This window comes from Cucurbita moschata, unplaced genomic scaffold (genome assembly GCF_002738365.1).
Source record: "Cucurbita moschata cultivar Rifu unplaced genomic scaffold, Cmos_1.0 Cmo_Scf00032, whole genome shotgun sequence".
In the NCBI taxonomy this organism is placed as follows: Eukaryota; Viridiplantae; Streptophyta; class Magnoliopsida; order Cucurbitales; family Cucurbitaceae; genus Cucurbita; species Cucurbita moschata.
In genome coordinates, this window is record NW_019268548.1 from 976,745 (window position 1) to 995,207 (window position 18,463).

The 18,463-nt window shown below is 36.5% G+C and overlaps 3 protein-coding genes across 7 annotated transcripts in view; 2 read left to right on the forward strand and 1 right to left on the reverse strand.

Moving 5' to 3' along the window:
- LOC111430030 overlaps nt 1–8,000 on the forward strand; it is a 9,154-nt gene extending 1,154 nt beyond the window's left edge. For 2 of the 5 annotated variants that reach the window (XM_023066143.1, XM_023066141.1), the window contains 2 exons: nt 5,152–5,196; nt 6,471–8,000. In XM_023066143.1, coding sequence (XP_022921911.1) covers nt 6,693–7,748 — 1,056 coding nt within the window. In that variant the 5' untranslated portion in view covers nt 5,152–5,196; nt 6,471–6,692 and the 3' untranslated portion in view covers nt 7,749–8,000. The remainder of the gene's footprint in view (nt 1–5,151; nt 5,197–6,470) is intronic. The other 3 variants (XM_023066144.1, XM_023066140.1, XM_023066145.1) reach the window with 2 other exon arrangements.
- LOC111430029 (probable xyloglucan 6-xylosyltransferase 5) lies at nt 10–3,104 on the forward strand. Its single transcript, XM_023066139.1, has one exon. It carries the CDS (start codon nt 1,280–1,282, stop codon nt 2,660–2,662), a length of 1,383 nt encoding a protein of 460 aa, XP_022921907.1. The 5' UTR covers nt 10–1,279; the 3' UTR covers nt 2,663–3,104.
- Nucleotides 8,001–8,497: 497 nt separating the features above from the next.
- Nucleotides 8,498–18,463, reverse strand: part of LOC111429670 (formin-like protein 20) — a 15,104-nt gene continuing 5,138 nt past the window's right edge. The window contains exons 7-20 of the mRNA XM_023065614.1: nt 18,073–18,458; nt 17,812–17,938; nt 15,603–15,674; nt 14,801–14,899; nt 14,582–14,623; nt 13,419–13,499; nt 13,270–13,320; nt 13,090–13,171; nt 12,330–12,424; nt 11,440–11,511; nt 10,938–11,054; nt 10,101–10,169; nt 9,940–10,006; nt 8,498–9,445 (exon numbers count right to left, since the gene is read on the reverse strand). Of these exons, the coding sequence (XP_022921382.1) occupies nt 9,294–9,445; nt 9,940–10,006; nt 10,101–10,169; nt 10,938–11,054; nt 11,440–11,511; nt 12,330–12,424; nt 13,090–13,171; nt 13,270–13,320; nt 13,419–13,499; nt 14,582–14,623; nt 14,801–14,899; nt 15,603–15,674; nt 17,812–17,938; nt 18,073–18,458 (1,512 nt within the window). The 3' untranslated portion in view covers nt 8,498–9,293. The remainder of the gene's footprint in view (nt 9,446–9,939; nt 10,007–10,100; nt 10,170–10,937; nt 11,055–11,439; nt 11,512–12,329; nt 12,425–13,089; nt 13,172–13,269; nt 13,321–13,418; nt 13,500–14,581; nt 14,624–14,800; nt 14,900–15,602; nt 15,675–17,811; nt 17,939–18,072; nt 18,459–18,463) is intronic.

The window sequence follows — 18,463 nt, forward strand, 5'->3', positions numbered from 1 at the left end:
AAAAAAAAAAAAAAAAAAAAAAAATTGAACAATTGACAGAACTAGTGTCTTAGGATATGTACAAGCCAGGCCATTTGACAGAACTTGAAGCAAGCCGCAAGGACAAATTTTTTGTAATAAAATTTGGCAGCAAAAAAAAAAAACAACAATTTTTTTTTTTTAGTTTTACCGAATTACACCCAAAAATTTTCTACTAAACTCATTCTCTCATTAAATAAATATGTAAGAATCCGCCAAACTTACTAAATTTAACAAAAAAAAAAAATGAGGGCAAGTCCTCTACACGATCATTGAAAAATCTGTTTTATAATTACTGGAGGCCTAAAATAGTTTATATTTGTTTTAAAAAATTTAAAATAAAAATTAAACTGGCATGCCATTTCCAATTTATGGCAAGAGATTGAATATTTATCAATGTTAAGGGCCCTCAGGAAGAAATTAAAAATTTATATAAAAAAATGTCAATTACATATTTCATTTTCATATATATATATATATAGAAGGTTGAAGGTTTATAGAAGCTAAGTAGTTCTTTTTTATTTTTTTGGTTGAAAAAATAACCATAAATTAGGGATAAACCTTAATTAGTGTGAAAATTAATTGGACATTTTTTTTACAAAATAGGGATGAAAGCCATATTTTCTAAAACAATATACGTAAAATATGGATATACCGGCAGGGTAGAGATTTTCCCTAAATTTAAAAAAACAAATCCCAATAATTATTTTGAAGCAATGGACCCAATCACAAATTAGACAAATGCATATGATAATTTACATCAAATCCGGTGTTTGTTTGTTTGTTTTTTTTTTTTTTTTTTTTTTTTTTTTTTTTTCCCTCAATAACTTAAAACATCGAATCATTAAAATAAGGCCCTTCAATCCACAGACAGTCGGTGCTGTTTGCTGAGATAACTCTCTTCTTTCCTTCTTAGCTGTTCCTCAACCATCAACGCCGTGAATCGACCCCTCATTAGGCATTAGGCATTAGTCTATATCCATTACTGCTCTCTTCTTCTCCTACCCCTCATCTCTCCATGATTGTTTATCTTTCTGTTTCTTCCCATTTTGGGTTCCATCTCTTCGATCGCCGATCTAGCTGACATACTTGAATTCAAGGTGGGGGAGGTGGAGAGAGCTATTGGATAGAGGGAAGTAGGCCATTTCCCTCATAACCCATAGTTCCAAATCGTGGTAACAAGATAGAAACAAGAACAATTGATTTAGATCTTTCTGTATACGAGTGTTAAAATTTTGTAGTCAGAGAAGGAAGAAGAAACATGGGGCTAGACAATATCTCAGCTCAAAAGAGAACCGGAAGTGGAGGGAATGGTTTGCCCACCACTGCTGCCACCGCCAATGGCAGGAGAAGCCGTGCGTTCCCCGGAATTCCCCGTGGCCGTCAGATCCAGAAGACTTTCAACAATATCAAGATTACCATACTCTGTGGCTTCGTCACCATTCTTGTTCTTCGTGGCACCATCGGCATCGGAAACCTTGGTAGCTCCGAGGCCGACGCTGTAAACCAGAATATCATCGAAGAAACCAACCGGATCCTCGCCGAGATTCGATCTGACAGTGACCCCAACGACCCGGATGATCCTGCCGAGACAGAAATCAACCCTAATGTTACTTACACACTCGGTCCCAAGATTGCGAACTGGAATCAGGAGAGAAAGGTTTGGCTGGATCAGAACCCACAATTTCCCAATTATATTAATAAAAGAGCTAGGATCTTGCTTGTTACCGGTTCGCCTCCAAAACCCTGCGATAATGCAATTGGAGATCATTATTTGTTGAAGGCAATCAAGAATAAGATTGACTATTGCAGGCTTCATGGGATTGAAATAGTATACAATTTGGCTCATTTAGATAAGGAACTTGCTGGGTATTGGGCCAAGTTGCCGTTGATCCGGCGATTGATGCTGTCACACCCTGAGGTGGAGTGGATTTGGTGGATGGACAGTGATGCGTTATTTACTGATATGGTGTTCGAAATTCCTCTGGACAAATATGATAACTATAATTTGGTGGTTCACGGGTACCCTGATTTGATGTTCGATCAGAAGTCCTGGATTGCACTCAACACAGGAAGCTTTTTGTTTCGGAATTGCCAGTGGTCTTTGGATTTGCTGGATGCTTGGGCTCCAATGGGACCAAAGGGTCCTATCCGGGAAGAGGCCGGCAAGATTTTGACTGCATACTTGAAGGGAAGGCCAGCATTTGAAGCTGATGATCAGTCAGCTTTGATATATCTATTGCTTTCTCAGAAAGATCAGTGGATGGATAAGGTGTTTCTTGAGAATTCATACTATTTGCATGGTTACTGGGCTGGATTAGTGGATAGGTATGAGGAAATGATTGAGAAGTACCACCCTGGATTGGGCGACGAGAGGTGGCCATTCGTGACGCATTTTGTGGGCTGCAAGCCTTGTGGTAGCTATGGAGACTATCCAGTGGAAAGGTGTTTGAGCAGCATGGAGAGGGCTTTCAATTTTGCCGACAATCAAGTTCTGAAGCTGTATGGATTTGGGCATAGGGGCCTCTTGAGCCCCAAAATCAAGCGGATCAGGAACGAGACAGCCACTCCATTGGAGTTGGTTGATCAAAACGATATTCGGCGGCACGTTCTTCACCGGAACAATGCTCCTCCAACCAAGTGAGCAAATTACTTCGTTGTGTGATTTACCTGTAGGTGATGGTGTTATACGTCATTTCACAGCAGATAAAGGCTGGTAACAGTTCATACCCAAGTCCGTCTTTCTTCCCTTGTCGTTCTAATCCTGCTTTTGGGGAGGATAGAGTTTAATTCTTTCATTAACTTAAAAGGACAGTGTTTCAGTAATGAGTATAGGTACTTTATTTCCCTCTCTTCACGGTTTTTTTGTTTTTTTATTTTGAGAAGTTGAAACGTTACTATTCTTGTTATTTATTTAGACTTGATCCTATTGGTATCAATTTATGTGGTCAAACCTAGATCAGAACCTTGATGTTACTGAGAAAAGCTGGTCAGCATGTTATAGTTCCCAAGGAAGAAGAATAGGGAGAACTCTATTGTATGGCTCTTATGATTCAAGTTCTAATGGCCGACTCTTGTTTAACTGATACCATTAAATGCTGTGAGAATATGGATTTGTAGTTACATATGTTAGGAGTGTTTGAGAGTGATTTTGAAATACTTCAAATCATTTTTGAACTTACTGATACTGATTTTGAATGGTTAAGGACTTGTTTTGGAGTGATTTTGGACATGTCAAAAGTAATTTTAAATCTTTCAAAATCACTCACAATTCTTAGGCCTTAAGTTCCTACAAGAATAGTGAAGAATAGTCTATATGAATTTTTGCTCTTCCGATTGATTCCTGATACATTGGGTAACTGAATGTCAGTATGGTTTTGCAATGTTTGACCTAAGCGATGACCATCATGACACCAGTTTGGTTACTATGGGGTTGTAACTCTTGGCTATTTCATCGGTGTGAATAATGGAAATCCAATTTGGTGAGTGGTTTTGGATGTGATGAGATCTTTCCCCATGAATCCTAGTGCAGAAGTTGGATATGATAACGAAAGAATCACTTTGCAACGAACCTTAGCCTTCACAGAATAAAACAGCATCTCTGGTGAAGCAAAGAGCAGCTTGCAGATTTAGTTAGAATTTACTTAGCCAGAATCCTTTGTAAGGAGAGTGTGCTTCGAACAACCGGTATCACTAGTGCTGGACCTCCTGCAGTTTCTTGTTGAAAATGACATGGTATATGTCGAATTTTGAAGCGTAAGTTAGATGCTTGCAGTTGTTCGGTTAAAAGATCTGGGATTGCATTTATCTGTATTTTGGAGAAGTGTGGAACAAGTCTATTGTGAGTTCAAGTGTTTGTTTCTTTTTGATGTTCTACTTAAGGTTATAACTGGGATCAAAATCAACTTCATTTTTGAGCCAGAACTTGGGTCAAACACAAATTTCCTCTAGTTTCCATCTACCAAACACAGTCTTGTGTCACAGAGCCATCTCCCGAAGTATGCTCACCCACACTCACTATCCTGCTTTGCGAAGTATATAGGTGATTGAAATGGAGTATCAATTTTCTCAATGCTATGCTTAGAACAAACAAGAATCTGAAGTTCCAATCATATTCATGAAGTGGGGGAAAATACAGAGAAAACAATTGATGTCCTGTAGTGGAATGATGGAGCATGAATCTCTCTTACATTGGTTGGTCCAGTGAAAGACTGATGGCAAGTATAAGTCCTAGGCTTCATCACCATCATTTTATATATTTATTTGTTTTATTTGTTTCGCCCCAGCAGTAGGATTGGATTAGAGGTGAGAGATCAAACTTTCATTTCAACTTCAGATAAGTCGATGGATGTTTTATCTAGTGAACTATGTTTGGATTGGTAGGTCTTTTTAGAATATATTTTGGTATAAGGGTATACAGAGCTTGTTGTATTGTTTAGATGTTAGACAAGCCCCAGGCTGCACCTGGAAAAGGGCCTGCGGATGAGACATTCGTGGAGGAAAGTTGATAGGGTAAGGGTAAGGGTAAGGGTAAGGATAGTATCCGAGGCGGGAAATCTCATCCCAATAGGCATTGGCAGGCATATTTGTCACAACATTTGGCTAAATGTGGATGACAAAGAAAGAAAGATAGACAGAATAGAATCCGAACGGACAGGTTTCGGCGGCATCAATGATGTGCCTTCCTCCGGCTCCCGCTACTCCCTGTCGTCTGTAATTTCCAATTTCAACTTCCTTTTTCTGCCGACAACTTAAAACCACCGAAACCGTATAAGTGCATGATTTAGCCCAAACACACTCTTAAGTTTGTAACTTTTTGAAGTTTAAGATTACAAACACACTCCAAAGTTTAAAGGATATTAGGATATTTGGTATGATTTAGCCCAGTTAAAATTTTGAATATATGTGAACCATGGTAGTGATGACTTTGATTGCACCCTTTGTCTTAAGCTTCCTTGTGGTTCCATCACAACTCCTTTGTGGCCATTAGTTTTTCCGTTCTTGCTTATTTCAGTCGATTGATCTCGTGGTTGCTGCATTTCGTTTCCCTCTCTCCATTGCTTATTTCACTCTAGTTTGAATCTTCTGCCACTTCCCCGCCCTCTGTATATGAATCTTCTTGTGTTTATTCAGGCATTCCCCAACATGTAAACAATTGGTTGGCTGTTGGATTCATAGGTAATGCCTCCAAATATAAATAAGATGGTTAAAGTATTATTTTACTACTCTAGTTGTAATTTGTTAAATTTTAGTCTATAGTTAAATAATAATAAATATTTTTGTGCCGCAAAATACTCTATGTAAATATGTTTCCAACTTTATGTTTGAAAATTTTAATTAAAAAAATTAGAAAAATTAACTATAAACTAATAGTAAGAATTAAATTTAAGAGATTAAAGTTGGGGACTACGATTTAGATTTTTTTTTTTTTTTTTTTTTTTTTTTTTTTTTTTTTTTTGGAAGTGAGATGAATCTCACTTTTTAATTCTAAAATTCCAATAAACATCATTAAAGAAAATTAAAAGTTTTATTCTCATTCCTTATTCGGTAGAAAGTAAATAGAACTTAAAATATAAGTTTTGCAAAGAAATTTTAGGAAGTGAGGCATGCGATAAAATACCAAAACTTTATTATAAAACAAAATAAATTAAAAAATTTATATGAAAAAAAGGAACCAAGGGGTTGTCCCATGTTTGGTAATCAACTAGATCCATATAAATGATAATAAAATTAAGCAAAATTAAAAAATTAAAAAAAAAAAAGTGCCTAACTTTTATTTTTTATTTTTAAAAATTTTGTTTGTTTTTATAAGGTGAGATCTACATCTACCATCCGCCATGGAAGCGTAGGTCAGAAAGGCTTGCCATTCACATCCTTTTAACAAATACATCTTCCATTTTAAAAGCCAAAATACCAAAAAAGAAAAAACTATTAACACCTTTAATAATGAATATGAATGAATATAAGTTTTATGAAAATAAAAATAAATAAATAAGAATGAAAGGAATGTTGAAGTTGCTTGGAGTTTAGCTACGGTCTTGGCTCCATTTATGGAATCACTTTAATAAATGGACTGAGCCGATGGCTTTTTCCTCTATTATTTTTTTTGCAGGGGGCCACTTTCTGGGGTTTCAGTGGATTTACGTAAATTTCCCTGTTTGTTTGCTATTCTAATATAGTAATATCATTTCCCAAAGGGTCGTAGTTTTTGTTAGTTATCCAATTTGAAACTACACTGAAATAAATACCACATAAATTGGATGAAAATGGGTATTGGAAGAAGAACTCATAAATGTAATTGAATGGTTGATTGATTAAGCAATTAATTATAACCTTATAGGCTGTGGTTGATAGATAGATGAAGCATTAGGTGATCAATCTCTCTCTGGATCCCTTGCTTTCAAAGTTCTCCCAAATGATAATTATTGAAAATTATTTGTTTATGGACTTAGAAAAAGGAAGGTTGCGTGCGACTATTATAAAACAAATGGCGAAAGGAGTGAATTAGAAGCAATTTAAAGGAGGAACTGAAATTGCATCATCAAGCAAAGAGGGTGAAATGAAAGCCAATCCTCAAGCCTCAAGCAAATTCAAAAAGGAAGGTAACTTTTTCTCCATCTTCTTGCTTGTTTGTTAGATATGGAAGAATCGATAACTTCTTCTTATGCTGAAAAATGCACAGCCACAAATCAGCAAACTTGTTAGATGCCCATTTGATTCAAAACCCAGAATCCAGAACCCATCATTTTGAATCAATGGAGGCACCGAGGAAGCTCGTCAGAAGATCGATTTACAGTTTCCTTCAGAATTATCAGTACTTCACCTCAATTGTAGCTGTTCTGGCATTTCCATATGCCATCTCTGTTCTTCTTTCACAAGCTCTTCTTCTTTCTTCTTCTTCTCTTCTTCCATTTACTTTTGATCACTTGAGGACTCTATTTGGTGCGGCTGGATTCCCCACTTCTTCAAAATTCTTCTCCATTCTCATTCAAAAGCTCTCTCAAACCATCGTTTCCTCCATCTATTCTCTGCCCTTTTCTCTCACTTTCCTTTTGATCTCAAAAGCCTGTGTAATTCAAGCTCTCAATCAGCAGAAACCCAAGTCGGTGCCTTCATTTTCATCCATTATACCCCTTTTTAATCCGCTCCTTCTGACCCATGTCTGCAATGTATGCGTTTACGTCTCTGCAAACGCTACCGTGTTTTGTATGCTATTTTTCGCCTTCAATTGCCTCGAGGGATTTGGGTGTTTTTCTCCCAATTGCCTCCTGTTGGTGTCAGTTTTTGGGGCTTTTCTGTATTCAGTAGCAATTGCCAAAGCCATCATAATATGCAATTTGGCATGGGTTTTGTCCGGCATGGAGAGGAATGGGGGATTCATGGTGATTCTTAAGGCTTGTGTTTTGATTCAGGGGAGAAGCGCCACGGCCCTATTGGTGGCGCTGCCTTTCAATCTGGGAATGGCGGCCACTGAAGCTCTATTCCAGTACAGAATAGTACGAGATTACCATTCCAGGGGGAGATTGGGGCCTTCCATGGTGCTGGAAGGAATGTTTGTTGCCTATTTGTACTCGGTTTTTGTTGTCCTGGACGCCATTGTTAACACCATGTTCTTCAAAAGTTGCTTGATGGGTCCGGAAAGCAAGAGCTCTTTTTGCCTTTGGATGGGTGTTGCTGAGAAGGACAATGAAGGTCGCCCGCATTTGAAGGGTTTTGAAGAACTTCCATGAGAGAATTGAAACAGACTCTCTTGTTAATTTTTACTCTAGGGAGTCTGGAACTCACGAATATTTGCAAAAATATGATTCGTTTAGCTGCTTAGAATTACTGGGAATCAGCTCTTTAGCCTTTTAAGCTCTGCATTCAAATTCCTATTACTTTCAAGTTGTAAATAACCAATCTTTCAGGACATTGGGAGGGGATATCCATATGGATTAAGTTCTCTTTTAGTTTTCTTCACAGTATACTTGGGTTTACTTGCTCGTTTGTTTTTAGTTTTAGATTTTATGGAGAAATCATCATATTATGCTATAAGAAATTATGTAATCAGTTTTCGTATATATTCCTCATTCTCTTCTCTGGATCCCTTCGAAACTCCAAGAAAAATACAGTGTTTTCGTATAACATCTAGTGCTCCTTTAAAACATCTCTAATGCCACGAGGAGTTGATCTTCCAAATACAAAGCTCCTTTCAATAGCGTTAATAACGGGAACCAAGTGCCTAAGAGAATTTCCTCAATTTTAGTATTTCTATACTAAAATTTTTCCCGAGTACCTTGAACCAAGTGATAAAACATCCACAAAAAAAATTTCAGGCACTTGAACCGATTCTCAATGATGAGCTGTGTGGTGGATAATCCTTATCTGAAATTTTCCACCGAAGACAAACAAGGAATGTCCCATTATGGTAATGCCTGGAGGAAAATCAGGACAAAAAATAGATGAATGAGTGAACATTTTATGTGGAGGAATAAAGGTGAGAGAAACGAGAGGATTTCAAACGTGGCCTATATTTTCGATTTATATTACAATTACAGTGGTGGGAGAACCCGTCTTCTAATTACTCTCTGAATCTGCGCTATACAACATCTCTAGGACGGGTTTGAGTCAAAAAAAATCTACAAATAAGAGGGAGAGAAACTATTTTCATGATACATCAAACAACAAAAAAATTTACATTCTAATGTATGGAATGGTTAGAGAGGCTCGCTCTGTACATGGCTTCGTGCTACGGCTGGATTTCAAGGATATGCAAATTCTCTGCCCAAAACTTTTGTGCCACATGCATTCATTGTCAAAGCCGAAACCAGATCACCTACTTTAATCCAAACACTGATCTAGGATTGTAAACACTATTCTGAAAAAATCTGCCGGAGGAGCCAAACCCATAATCAGAATTGAAGCTGCCAGCACATGGAATACCTTTGATTCGCGAAGATGGTCAGCACCCAATGTTATCTCCATGGTTGATATGTCTATTCAAGTGTGAAAGATCGGTTGAGTTGGGACACGATTCTGTTGGTCCAGGTAGCAGCACGTCAACTATGTACAAATAAACAACTTGGCCAACTCAGAAGTTCTGCAGGCACAAATAAACAGCCCATGTGTTTATCCATGTTCATCGAGGTTTTAGCACTGCAGAACATATCTCAAATTGGATTTTCTTTGAAGCTGGTCACAAGGCATGCTTCCCCTCGGCCCCAAGGTGACAACCGAGTTGCAATTGCAGGACAAAAGCTCAATCTCCCGTGCTAAGGAGAACTCAAGTATATCACCTATTTCACACTCTTCTTCGTAAGGCTAATTCCTTTGGCTTTCTCCATTTCAGCTTCTTTCTCCGCCTTTTTCCTTTCCAGTTCGGCCTGTTTGCAGTTTTCTTCGTGGGCTTTCCGAAATAATCTCATAAAGTTCAATAATGTCACTGTAACTGCAGCCCAATTGGTGTAAAATTAACCATGTATATATCACAAACAGCAAGAATAGAAAGAAACAACAACAATATTCCCTAAACAATACATAATTGTACGATTCAAACAGTTTTGAGGTTCATAACAAGAACATGCATATAACGAGAATAACATTGTCGGACAAGTTCAGGTTCATGATTCTACATCTCTTCTTCCAACCATATTCATGAAAACTAGACAAGGAGGGAATGGGAAAATTAAAAAACATTGCATAACAAAACAAAGAAACCCCATTATGCAATATTTCCTAGCCAAAGAGTCAACACAAAGTGACCCAGCTTTTCAAGCGAGAAAAATTGACCATAAGCACGCATGATAATAATTATTAGGTGGGGAACTAATAATGAGTAAACAAAAAATTGGAAGAACTGAGGCTTAACTTTGATTCAAGTATGCGAAACAAGTAAACATGTAGAAAGAAGATAATAGCACAACCAAAAGGATCATAGCGTACCCTGCTCAAATGGACAACGAGCTGGATCCTCACCAAAATATAGTGCAAGTGCATCTGCATTTCTACCCTGTCCACCAAAGAACAGAATGAAAAATAAGATCGCTCTCTTTCCCTGACATCATTTAATCATTTCAAAATAGTAGTGCGATCTAGAAAATTACCACAGTAGAGTATAGATTTGTCACTGATGCCACCTCTGTCTCAGCGATAGCAATAAATTCTTTCAGCGTCTAATTTTAGGACAATAAAGTACAGAAAAGGGTTGTCAGGGTACCAAATCAAATTTCACGAAGGATGATACTATCGTTTTTGTTTTGGGCTGTTGAGCAAAACCAAATATTAAGAAAAGAAATGCCTGTTTACATAATAAGATTTTTCTTGGTGGAGATCTCAAGTTTTTCACATGATATTTATTTTGCTTATTTAAATTACGTCAAAGATTGCTGAAGTATGGTCCCGGTTTGCATCAAAATGTTTGCTTGAGGATCTTTCTGAATTGGAAGATTTGTGGGTGAAAAGTGAGATGTTGATCAGTTGTGTGAATCCAATTCTCTTTTCTGATCTAGTATACTTCAAATTCAGTGGAGATTGCAAATAATTGGCTTTTTTATCCTGATTATTTCAAAATTTAATAACATGTACTAATACCTAGAAAGTTCAAAAACATGATTGTCAAGTTCAATATCACAATCAACATATGATTAAACAAATTATTAAAGTGCCGTTTTGATGTATGATTAATTCTTTCAAGTGACAATTGAGAACACAGTTTTACTGGAATTATCCTTCCAAAGTAATTGAATGTAGGACTATATGCATGTTACAGGAAATTTCTCCATAGGTAAACGACTGCCATGCAAAGAAAATTGAACCAAGTTATTTATTTGTTCCTCTTTATAAGACACAGATATATATGAAAAGGCAAAAAAGTGCAAAATTGATGGAAGAATAAAAGTGCCAAAAAGTTCTTGGGAAGAACATATGAAAAAGCAATGTACCTTGCGAAAAATTTCAGAGACTGGACCATCACCTTCAGAAGCAACAAGCTCCTGCCTGACCTTTTCTAACCCCTTAATTATAGCTTGCATTTCTTCTGCTAAAGACTTCAATTGTATCTACATAGAGAGAAAATATGAAGTTAACAAAAACCAAGGTCCATTTAAACAATTTTTGCATGCTTGGATGGAAGGGAAAGGAAAATTCCTCAGGAGCAACAAAGAGAATAAAATTCTTCAGGAACAACGGCAAAAAAACTCTTCAATGACAAAGGAACAGGGGGAAGATTGGGAGGCCATTACTTGCAATGTTTCTTTCTGGAGTTTCTCTAAGGTTTATACTCTCCTAGCACAGAAATTGGAGTGCATATCAAAAATTTATTGGAATGTTTTGTGTATTTCGTTATCCTTGATGAAAATTTATATTTCTTATAAATATATATGTATAGATGTCAAAAGTATAAACCAACTAACAAATATTGAAGAAAAAACCAAAGAATCGTACCTTGGTTGCTGCCTCTAGGCTACCGAGGTCCAAATGAAAATTAAGAAGAGCTGGTGTCTTTGAAGCGAGGACCTAAAAAATTTGAGATTGCAAACCAACCTTAAGTATAGAAGGGTTCATCTCCTTCCAGAGATGCAAACGAATCAAAAGATCTATGAACATAGTACTCAAACCACGAAATCTGATAACTCAAATCATCTCCTTACATCAGAACAACATGCATGACCAAAGGCCCACTAGTGCAGTATACTAAAACTTCTTCAGGTATTCTGATAGTTTCATGCTTTTAGGTATCACATTCTTTAACACAATGTGTTCCATCAAAAAAGGTCTATCAAGACAACCACCCATCCCGTTTTAGTGAGGTTTATTGGACACATCTAAGCTCTAATATATCAACACAAATGCAAGTTCCTACGAAGATTTTCATCTCATATCCATATTTGGGAAGGCACATTTGAAAATATCTCTTCGAAGGATTTTTAGTAAATGGCTTTTTTTGCTGAAGACATCTTTTTTGGAAGGGTGGGGGCTACCGGTCTATTGTCCCTTTTGGCCCACATCCTCCATGAGGGTTTTAACAGTTCTCACTTTTTGTGGTTCTCCCTCTCCTTTTCCGCTGCAATTATTTTATAATTATTTTCCTACTGATGAAAGTGACCAAGAAAAAAAAAATACAGCTTCTTAATTAGACCAGCTTCAGTGCTTATACAGACCTTTCTCACTATGAACAGGAACAGGCTGGATATGCACTAATATATCTACAACTACATATCATGTAACATGTGAAGGCATAATGCACGTGTGACTTCTCTAATCAACCATGAAGGAAATAAACATAAATAACCCAATAGAAAGAGAAAAGCAAAGGGATAATCAGATTAAAAAACCTTGCAAAGATAATGCATGAGTGTCATCTTATTATTAGAAGCACGTGTATCAGCAAGCTTTAAAAGACTGTCCAACTTGAAGCCAACTGCAGAACCTGTAAGTTCATAATTTATAGTTTTTTCAATTATACAAACCAAGCAAATGAATGGACAAAGTACAAGACATCCAATATATAAACCTCTTCAAAATTGCCAATAAGTTCTGGGCAGATAAATGATAAGATGGGACCATGTAAGCATTCAACCAGACTGGGATGAGGTCTGAGCTTTATTAGCCATTCATCGAACATGTCATGAGTTTAATTTTAAAATTATAAACTATAAAATTGTAAATAAAATAAAATAAAATAAAGAAAGAAGAAGAAGCATATTTGCATATACCATCGAGCGGGAGCAAGATGCAGGTAAAAATAGTGTCTTTTTTAATAGTTCGACTGTTTTCATGTTGCTTGGAAATAGTATGGATCAGCAACTAGACCACTCATCAGTAAATAAATGCACAAATCGTAGCATGACACCATATGGTAACATAAGTGACAACATTATTTTAGTACATTTAATCATTGTCTCACGAGACTGTCAAACGAACTCAAGTTTATCCTTGCAAAAAAATATTTAATTCCACACCACAGAAAGAATTACTCAATAAATATTTCTATTTATATGCAAGTTATAGTCATATTTCCTTCCAAGCTAGGTATCAAAATAGATGAAAATGGAGATGAACTTCCCATATACGAATAAGTAACTAAGGCCTTACCCCTTGCTGTTCCTTGATTCAGTGTATTCCCCAGATAAAGAATTTTCTTCATAATCTCCTTCAGTTTGGCAGAATTCCTAACCTAAAAAGCAGTAACAGTTAATTTTAGAAGGGTGGAAGCATGAAAGTTTAAAGTGACAGACCAAAACTACAGCAAATTTTATTCTCAGCAGTAACAACCTCGACACATGCAGAGTTGACAGTATTTAAACTCTTCTTAAATTCTGATATCTGGAGAAGGGAAACAAAGATGCCAGTTAAAAGATGTAATTCAATAATCTAGAAATATTAAACAACAAAATTAGTTTGAATTGAAGATACCACCAAACCTGAGAGCCGAACTGAATCTTAAAGGAAAACACTCTCAACTTTGACTCTACTCGAGGCACTTTCATCAGCTCCAAAAAATACTGATACAAAAGACGACAAAATAAATAAATGGCTTTTTACCTATGATAATCAAAGCAATAAGTTAGGCAAGTGAGCTATTCAAATGGATCCAATTAACAAATAATCTTAAAGCAGAAGTGAATACCAGCAATTTAAGGCCCCATTTGATAATCAAAGGTCTTCAGTTTTTTGCTTTAAAAATTAAGCTTATAAACCCTGCTTTCACCTATAAGTTTCTTTGTTTGGTTATTATCCACTTACTACCAATGTTTTCAAAAACCAAGCAAGTTTTGAAAACCAAATAAAAAAAAAAGTAATTTTCAAAAACTTGTTTTTGTTTTTAGAATTTGACTAAGAATTCCAGAGTTTCTAAAAACAAAAGATGAAAACCTTAGTACAACCATGGAGAGAAAACATGCATAAATTTCAAAAACAGAAAACTAGAAATGAAATGGTTATCAACATCAAACAGGGGAAGTTCACCAAACTCATTAAAACCAATAAGAGAGAAAGAGACCCACATAGGGGTGCTTCCCCCAATCCCCCCCGGGAATGAGTGGAGAAAAATATTCCCCATGAGCTAAATGTTTACCGTTCCAGCCCATTTGCCTCTTCTTATACATATAATATAGTTGAACATGGAATATTATTTTGATTCTGTGTGTACCGATAATTAGAGATTTAACATGGAATATTATTTTGATTCTATTAGGTGGATTAAGAAATATCTCTTTAATGGGAATTTTCCTTGGTTCATTTAATTTAAAAATAATTCCCCACGGGGAACCCAATACTGAAAGAACTCCCAGATGGAAATCTCCACCCCCCGAACTCAACAAAATTTAATGGAAATTTTTGTGAGGATGGGGAGGAGGAAGCTATAACAACCCCATCCAGATAACATCCCTAGCCCCAGATGAGAGACGCCATTTTTTACCCTGCTACATAACACTCATAATGAACAATATTAGAAATCAATATCAGGAAAATGCAACAGCAAGCTAATTTTCTAAAGCATCACTCATTCACGGAAACGCTTAGTGTAACAGGTTTCATGGCTTTATCAAGTAATTTATTATGTGCAACAAAGTAAACAGAATACCTGTTCACACTTTCCAAGGTTATCCTTATCACCAGTGTATCCCTAGATAGATAATAAACAATAAACATGTCAACAAAAATAATAAAAGGACGAAGAAAAATAAAAAATACAAAACAAGTGACTACAGAATTATTAGTATTCTGAGAAACTATGAAAAAGTGCTCATAGTCAAGTTTATTTCTTCCACCGGCCGTTAATTCCAAGTATTCAAAAATTCACCTTAAGAAGTTCCATCTCCTCCTTCGTAGGACAAAATTTTATGAGATTTTCCACCTGATCAACATCTAATACTGACTCGTCCATAGCTAGCACTGCAGCCTGAGATATCATACATTAAAAGCAAGAATTTTCATCAATTACGTTCACTATTATAAATAAAATACATGACTAACGCTAAAAACAAGTTTCTGTAAAATGAGAAAGGAAGTGTATTTATCAACTCAGTGTCTCCAATATAGCGTTATCCTTCTCAACAGACATCTGTTAAAAAGAGCAAGATTTAAACTTAAGACTACGCATGTGCTCAACCTGGTAATCTGGAAGTAGAAAAACCTAATAATCTTACAGTTTTTCAGATGCAAAAATTTTTCATTTTGTTAAAATTCATACTAGAACTGCAATACATTCTCATTGTGTTATAGTTCCAAGTTTATGAGGATTGGTGGTTTCCAGACAAGGAACATGGATCATCCTAGTGTGTCTGAACTTGAAGTTCACAAGTACCTTTTATAGCTTGCAATAGACTTGCTGATCGTTTTTCTAGCCTTGGAAGGTAAAGGGCAACGATAGAGTGATGGTAAAAGATAGGAATAGCTGTTGTGGGTCAGTCAATTTTTTTCCCTTAAACTATAATCACTCCAGTCTTCAATTGTTGCAGGGGCTTTAATCATCATGAATATAGAACAAAATTATGGTATTGAGCATGTATAATATTCAATGTCATTGCAGCAGACAGTTTCAAACATACATGGTTTCGGTAGACGTGTAGATGTACTGAAAATAAGAAATAAGTCTGACTTACCATCATATCAGGAAGAGGCATCTTTACTTTGGTGAGCATAATTTCAGTGTTATTAGCTCTTCTGAGGTCAATCTACAAAAAATATAAATATATTCAAAATTATCATTTACTCAACATGTTTTAAAGAAACAAAATCATGTACATGATAAAAATTTTCAGTAGTATTCCTTTCTACAAGAAATAGGCAACAACCCATATGCTGGAGTATATATGTTAATCAAGCCTAAAACATGTTTTAATTAGAGCCCTAGTAACAATGTCCCAACCTGTTGTTCAGATTTTACATATCTGGTGGTTTAACATAATGAATCATGGTTCACTCATGAAATATCATATTGGAGGTAATCATAAAAGGAGCTCGGTTATCACTTTGCAGTTTGACTGAATTATGATATTGAAACCTAACTCAGTCTAAAGTTAATGTATCCACACAACTTCACACACAAATTATGTCATAGCTCTTGATTTTGATTTTTCACCCACACATGATTGTACATTTTACTTCTTACTCTTCTACTAAACTAAATTACCCTAATAAAAAATCCTATAAAAAGTTGAACAAAAAACAAGGTCTAGCTTTCAAGCTGGAAATTGTGATGTATTGTATTGACCTATAATGTTAATTGAATAAGCAACATCTTGACTAGATAGTTCAGGCTTTCCAGAATCCTCAATATCCTTAAATAAGTTGTCCATGCATTAGGCTAATTAGAGCATTACAAACTTCCTTGTCTCAAACAAGGAAGTGCATATTTCCTTCGAAATTAAAGAATCCCTTTCCTAAAAAACCGAACGAACTACCGAACATTCATTTCTCAATGAAAGAATACAAGGGCATAAAAAAAAGAAGGAAACCCCACAAAAAGAAGGCAAACTATAAAAATGGCTTCGAATCAGCCAAATAAGACCTAATGGATAATTACAAAAAAAAAATTGTCACAGACCGCCCAGATGGACACACTTAACCTAATAAAGTACCAAGTCTCATTCATAGCCTCTCAAGCCCTTTACAAATTCTATTAAGAATTCTACGGTTCCTTCCATCCCAAAGCATCCCTCTACAATGGCACACACCCTAGCTTACCAATCCTACCACCTCTATGCCAAAAAATAGTTATGAAAATAATTCAACATCCAAAGTTCTCTCGTTGAAATTATCACAATGATATACATAGGAGCCCTAAGTAACTCTAAATTCTTTATAAAGTAGTAATAACAATAGTAATAAGACGCCTATACAACCAACAGAATAACTCTAAACTCTTTATAAAAGAATGGTCTTATGTGCTTTTCATCAACCCAAAGTTCTCATTCAAACCATGCTCGAGCTTTGTTTCGAAGAATACAAGGACTTGCAAAAATGGCACAATTGCCCATGTGGGGAACATCTTCTTGAGGTGGGCGGGCCACCACCGTTCCAAAGTGGTAAATCAAATTGCAAATCTTAGTCTCATTTGAAGGAAAAAAAAACCAAACAACCCAAGAAACCCTAAACAGCCCTAGACTCTGATACCGTGCAAGCTATCTTAATGTAGGGAGTTTTGAGAGAGAATGTGTGTAGATCGCATTTACTAAAGACTCATAAAACCATGATAATTACTATAATGGCAGCTAACATACTCACTGAATCACTGTAGCATACACCAAAAAAAATTAATGCTTATTCTTTTCTCGTTGTACATGCTCATCTAAATGAACACATTGCTCTTTCGGAAAAGCATGTCAATCAAAAAAGGCCTCTATCCCAAGCTAAATTACAATTTTCTAACATCATTTAAAGAATATATTAGAAGATGATAAAATGTAATTCGTTAAGGAATATAGAATCTCAGAAGGCACCTTCAAATTGATGTTACAATTGTTTTAAATAGGAGAATGGAAAACTTCACAGGTCACTTTATTTCATTAAGGTCACTCCTCAAAGTGTTGGTTTTCTAAACTCACTGCATTTTCCGATACTTTGTCGTACTAGATTTTAACCTACTGTTACAAATTGGTTTGAACTAATTTCTCTATTGTTTCACAGGGTTCAGCTCTTCAAGTCGCACAAATACAAATTAAAAACTCTCACTCTGAATGTTAATTGTATCGAGTTTCAAATAATTTGTAATGATAATCAACAGACGAAGATTATATACATACTAATCCTAGAAGTGCTTTCCATCATAAAAATGAGACTTCCTACAAAGGACACAATCGATAAAATTACCAGGTGAACTTTGTCACTTTTGGATCCAACAGACTTCCTTCGCCCTCCAGATTTACCTCCATCAGCTGGTTTGGGAACATTTGCAGAAAAGAGGCTCTCTAACTCAGACACATCAAACTCTGGTGCACTGAAGAGGCGGGAGAAAAAGGAAGCACCAATAAGACGCAAATAGCATAAATATTATTAAAGCACTGATAGTAAGGCAGAGAGTGATTTTCAAATTCAAATAAGCAAGATAACTTAAAAGAAAAATCAGAATACATTTGAGGTTCTCCATATCTCTGCAGTTCTTCCCACAGGCTCCCTTGCAGAACTCTCGTTACTTTGCTCCAATGTAGGGGCTTTAAGGAGGACCTTCGAGGTGCTGTAGCTGTTGAGCGTGATAGCCCACGCCCTCTTCCAGAGGACAAACCTCTAGGGTCAGGTGGAGCGTTTGCTCCTCTTGCACCTAGTGGTGGAGGTGGAGGAGGTCCACCACCACCAGGAGGTCTAGGAGGGGGTGGGGCTCCACGACCTCCCGGAGGGGGAGGGGGTGCTGGGGCTCCACCACCACCCGGTGGGGGAGGTGGTGGTGGGGCTCTCCCACCACCGGGTGGGGGAGGCGGTGGAGGGGCTCTCCCACCACCGGGTGGTGGTGGAGGCGGGGGTGGGG

Bases quoted from the DNA above. Each gene is read 5' to 3' on its own strand.
- LOC111430029 (XM_023066139.1), top strand. From the start codon at position 1,280: ATGGGGCTAGACAATATCTCAGCTCAAAAGAGAACCGGAAGTGGAGGG.